Source organism: Castanea sativa, chromosome 1, assembly GCF_040712315.1.
Source record: "Castanea sativa cultivar Marrone di Chiusa Pesio chromosome 1, ASM4071231v1".
NCBI classification, from domain to species: Eukaryota; Viridiplantae; Streptophyta; class Magnoliopsida; order Fagales; family Fagaceae; genus Castanea; species Castanea sativa.
Window position 1 is genome coordinate 10,465,524 of NC_134013.1, and position 5,873 is coordinate 10,471,396.

The 5,873-nt window shown below is 34.5% G+C and overlaps 1 protein-coding gene across 1 annotated transcript; it reads right to left on the minus strand.

The window, feature by feature from the left end:
- Positions 1-3,566: 3,566 nt before the first annotated feature.
- LOC142640819 (S-type anion channel SLAH1-like) lies at positions 3,567-5,521 on the minus strand. The gene is made up of 2 exons (XM_075815106.1): positions 4,643-5,521; positions 3,567-3,842 (listed from the first exon to the last, which is right to left on the minus strand). The coding sequence occupies exons 1-2, from the start codon at positions 5,519-5,521 to the stop codon at positions 3,567-3,569; spliced, it is 1,155 nt and encodes a 384-aa protein (XP_075671221.1).
- Between the last annotated feature and the right edge of the window lie 352 nt (positions 5,522-5,873).

Consider the following 5,873-nt stretch of genomic DNA (forward strand, 5'->3'; position numbering starts at 1 on the left):
TTGGGTGTGCGGGTAGGCCATGACAAATAGTTTATCAAAATTATGATTCAATTGGTAATATTGTTCCTCATAGATCGACGATTTTACATTTAAGTTACCACATATTTAATGAAAAGAAAAGAAAAACGAAAAAAAATACAACCTTTACATTGATGTAAAACATAAGATTGAAAACTACAACACATTGCCTCATAAATTCAACTTGTTTGAATTTACAAAATCTAAATTTCATATTAGCATATTTGAATATTATGTTTGAAACCCTAATTTGATGGTTGATTCGCATGTTCATGTTTGCATTCATGCCAAATCATCAAATAACACCAATTTTGAAGAAACTTAGTGCAAAAAATTAGAGTGTACAAGAGACTATTTTGGTTTTAGTGTTTACCAACATGCATAGCTCTTTGCAAAGACAGGTTGACAATGGTTACTCAAATGTTGGATTGGTAATCCTATGAATTAGTTTTTAAGTGTTTGTAATTTGGTGATAGTTCAGTATTATTTCAAGTGTGCATGGAGGGTTTTAGGAACTTAGAAATGTTGTTGCTCTGACATAAAGGATCTGTCATCAACCTATTGCATTTACGAAATATTGTTCTAGATCAACTCAATACTAAATAAATTATAATTAAATCATATCTCATATTTCCTTCAAATTCTTTTGATTTCAATTTTTATTTTTATAATTAAACTACGCATCTATTTGGGATGAGCAGAACAATTCAAATTATCTACATTTTTAGCTTATTTTTGCTACTATTTGTTGAAAAATTTAGACCTTAGTTGATTGAATTAACAAGTTTTAAACCCAAGTTTTTAATTAGATCTATTATGAATAATCCTTGTTCAAACAAACAAAGATCAATATCATACACAGCAGAATAGTAAATAGGACAAGATATGATACCCTAGGAAAATCAATGAAACAAACTAGTTTCATAGTACAAAATTTGGGGGGAAACCTTCCCAAAAAGCAATCCACTATAATAAAGAGAATATTCAAATTTAGTACAAAACTTTTGTCTCTAGACTCTACAACCTCAGTAGATGAACTTAAAACAGAAATCTTCTACCTCTTTAAAACCTCTGAACTCTTCAATATATGAACGCTTCACCCACACAATTGGAACCTCCAATTGACTTCAAGAGCCTCTTGAAGGTTTTCCTCACAGTAGCAAGTCTGTGGTGATTGTTATGACTTCAGCTTCTTCACCAATGGAATCTTCAGATCTACTTTGAAACTCTTTGATTTTATGAAATAGAGAAAACTTGGTTACAAAATCCTAACCGCATAAACGGATTGTTTCTCTGTCTAAAAAGGCCTTCTAATAGATGGCTTATAATGTCCTTTAAATACCGGTTCAAACGGATCTTAATTCGAACTTCAAACGAATAAGCTATGGGTTTTTTTGAGTTTTTGATTTTTGCTAATCCAGGAAACTCGATAGATCGAGCTGCTATTGAGCTCCTATCAAGAAGACAGTAAGTATCTAACTTCTATCGAAGTACATGCTAAAAATGTGTTTTTCTTGAGCTTTTCTTAAGTATACTTTGTGTCTTCAACTTGGTCTTCAGTCACAACTTTAAGACACATAATTTAGCATGGTTGACAATACCAAAATAAATGACCCTAACAATATCCCTTTTTGTCAATCCATGACAAAACCTCAGGTATAAAAGTAAGCCCAATACAATAACAACCTACATGCAATGAATGAACCCATATTCAAATACATTAGCCTATATAAAAATAAGCCCAATACAATAACAGCCCGAATGCAATGGATGAACCCATATTCAAATACATTAGCCTATCTAAAAATAACCAATCTTGAGAAACTATAGCATGAACTAGTTGATTGGCTTCATACTTGTCTTTCCTGAGCGCACTTAACAAACATGTTATGCGCACCATGTGAAAAACAATAATCCAAGCCCGCAAGCAGTTTGTCCGCTCCGGGGCCGAGGACCCGCACGGTTTTGTTCTTTGCAAGCGACATGAGTAGTGTTTTAGACTTGCTCCCACATCAAAGAAAGATGCGGTACACTCTTGTCTTCCGCTAAGGCTTGTAAGGCATGAGTGGGGCTCATCTTTCTTCGATGTGGGAGCAAGTCTAAAACACGTGTCGTAGTGGTATACTCTTGTCTTCAGCTAAGGCTTATAAGGCATGAGTGGGAAGCATCTTTTTTCGATGTGGGAGTAAGTCTAAAACACTGCTCACGTCGCTTGCAAAGAACAAAGCCGTGCGGGTCCTCGGCCCCAGAGCAAACAAACTGCTTGCGGGCTTGGATTCGTTCCACCCCCAAACAGTCACTACATATAATATTTTCTACAATTTCTCAAATTGAATTTTTAACTTTTAATGTTTTAGTTAAATATATATCATATTGAAATATGTTTCACTAAAAATTTGTTTGCCCATCATACTGGTTAGTAATTAGGGACGTTGATTGAAAATGTTGTGTTATGTCAGTTATATTAGGATGTTTTGTACCGAAGTCTTACCAGTTTTTCACAAAGAAATTTTATATCAATGGAAAAGTATTTTTCCCCAGTTTAACTTCTAATAAAAGTGGTCCATTTCTTGAGTTAACTTTGACGCAACAGGTTGTCACATGATGTTTAAATTATTGCTAGGCATGTGTTGCAATTATTTATCCTCAACATAAACATGATGCCAAATATTAAAGTCATTTTGATCAGACTAGCAATTTTGGAATTTTGGGAATGCATATTGGACCGGTAAACGTTTGTTGGTTTGTTTGTTCAGACTTGCAGATGGTGTTTTACAATACTCAGATTCATAATTTAGTTCCTGGTATATGCGTAGAATTCAGTTCGATTTGCGCCCATCTAGAATCATAGAGTGATACAAGAGCCCAAAAGAGTTTTCAACAGAAATTTCAGCCCATTTAGCAAAATTAGCATAGAGTTTTTAAGAGGTTGCTTAAAACATTTGACTATTTACATTGTTCTAAATATTACTCTAAAATTGTTTGAGATTGAAATTAAAAACTTGTTTTTATGATTTTTTTTTCAAAATAAAAATGTGTTTGGAAAAGATATGTTTAAAAAGAATTTTTAGAAAACAATGGTAAAAATAATAAATAATAAATAATAAAAAACTCAAAAATATTTTTGTCTTTATCATCAATACCTAACAAAAAGCTTATCCCATGAACACCTATTAGTAACATTTTTTTCCAATTTTTTTTAGTAGGACTAACATATAGCCATTTTAAGACGTGTCATATTCGTGTTGTATCTAGTGAATATAAACACTCTGCAATCAATAAAAAGCTTCTTTGATCAACACCTATTAGTAACAATTTTTCTATAGGACCAACACGTGATTATTTTAGAACATGTATTGTGTCAAGTGCACATAAGCACTCTACAATCACTGCTTTTACGGTCCTCACATAGAAATAGGTGTACTATATCCCACATGTATCAAGGAAATGAGTTAGAAGTAATGAAGTTTATAAGATACTAGAGTTAAACTAAGTAGACTTTGTGTCACGATTGAGCTTGAGTGTGATTTATAATCCACATCTTTTGGTCACACTGCTCTTGGTAAATGATTAAGCAGAGTAACAATTGGATCGTTGTCAGGTAAGAGCATCTTAGTGTTGAACAAAGTGAACACTATCAGACCAAGGGAAACTAAAACAGATATTGCCAATAGAAGAAGCATCAGGATGTGTGCAATGCTCCCTTTCACTTCTTGTGCATATTCGGTGGAAGCTAGAGCAAGGACAGTCAGAGGAAGTGAGTAAGCCCACCATGCCACATTGAATCTTCTCATTGATCTCTTGAAAAGGTTGGGCCTGAAGACCTGAAACCACATAACCTCTACTTCAGTCGTTACACTGAAAAAGAATGCAGCTCACAAGTAGCTTCCAATTTATATGCATGCAGAGGGAGTGATTTTAAAGCTTAAGATTGATAGTAAGCTCTAATAATCAAGGCCGGCCCTTCCAGTAGGCCAATTAGGCCATTGTTTAAGACTTCCAAGTGAAAGGAGAGTAATAATTCTAAGAGTACTTTCCAAAACGTGTTTCTAAACCCATGAATGAATAGAGCAGATTCAAGCTAGTCATAAAATAATTATTTTATATCAAACACTTTCAATAAGGCTAGTATATATATTCGTTTTAAATAATGCTATGAATATTATAAATTTTACTAATTAATTTTTATAAACTAAGATGTCACTAATCAAAAAAATATATATAATATTTATTAATCATATTCATCGTCATATCAATTTATAAATTTTATGTTGCAAATTATGTATTAGCTTTCTTTTATATATATTTTTTTTTTTTGATAATGAATATGGCTGATGTTATAATTTTTTTTTTTTTTTTTGAGTAAAGATGTTATAATTTCTAAAGTCTAAATCTCGTTTGAGTTAAAATCTGTGACACATGATCTCTGATAAATCTAATTCAAATTCCAAAAGGCAGCTTATGATCTAATTAATTTGGTCAAACTAGCTAGTTGTACCGTTTGTCCTTACATAAAAAAGCCTACCGTTGCTATCTTGCATGGAATCAATTTATATAACTTGGAGTTAAATTCTATCACGTGACTACTGTCATGACCATAATTTTCAGTACAACCAATACATACCAGAGACGTAAAGAGGAAGAGCGAGAGGAAGAATAACATCTTTGAAACAATATCAAAAGCCCCAGCTATGGACTCCCAAGCCAAGCTCGCCACACTTGGTGCTGCAAAGTACAAAAAGAAGACTGGACTCAACAACCCTGGAAGCTGAATCCCACCCGAGAATCGCTGATAAAGAGTCACAAAAAGCACTAGATAGTGCACTATGCCTAAGGAAAACAAGAAAATAGAGGTTTCTTGCCACCCCATGTACGCAGCGGCTTGAGCTCCAACCAAGTTTCCGATGACTGATAATTGGCTAGTTGGATTTGCCACGGTTGATAAGAACCTCTTGCCCTTAGTGAACCATTGGCCATAGATTTTTACATCAAGCACCAACACAGGAATCACAAAAACCCACCAAAGGACTAAATAGGGGAAGGTTTTTGGAGCTATGAATGGTGCAGATTGAAGCAAAAGAAGCCAAGAAATCCATGGAGCGAATAGGTAGTTGACCCCTACATCGTGCAAGAACTCTGTCTTCACTGTGTTAAAGTGAAACAAGAATTTCAAGAGGTAAAGCAGAGATAGTAAAACAAGTATAAACAGAGCCAGAGACCATATTACGAGAAAAGGCGTTGGATGAAGGATGTGAAGCACGTGACGTAGAATACTTGTGTCAGTGCTTGGTCCATTTAGTGTCTTCCATAACAAAACTTGGCTACTTAGAGATAAGCTTATTCTGAAATACCCAGCATGAAATTTGGCTAGTATTGAGCTTAATGTGTTTAGCAATCGTTTCAATATGATGATTGAGAGTACTGTTTGTTGATTATGGTTTGTGACGGTTGTGGATGCCTCAACCACAATTTCAATCTCAGATTGAGATCCTTGGGTTGCCATAGGAGGATATTAGAGACTTTGAGTTATTGGAAACTTTAGTGAATGGTTTTAGTGTGTGGGAGTCTATGCACGCTAGGCTATTTATATTTCGTAAACTATATAGTAAGGGAGGAGGAGAGAAGAGAACGTGTTAAAAATAATAAGAAATCTAGTGGTTAATACTTAACATGACTCAAATGACGCAGTACATGGGCTAGGTCAATGGGCGTTGATATAGAGAGGTATTCTCAGCTGTGATGGTTGGACCAGCTCAATTTCGATCCGCCGAGCCTTAGTGCTTGGTGCTTGATGCTTGTGAGTCGTGACTCGTGATGTTTCTTTTGGTGCTATGTAACGACCTTTTCAAGCCATA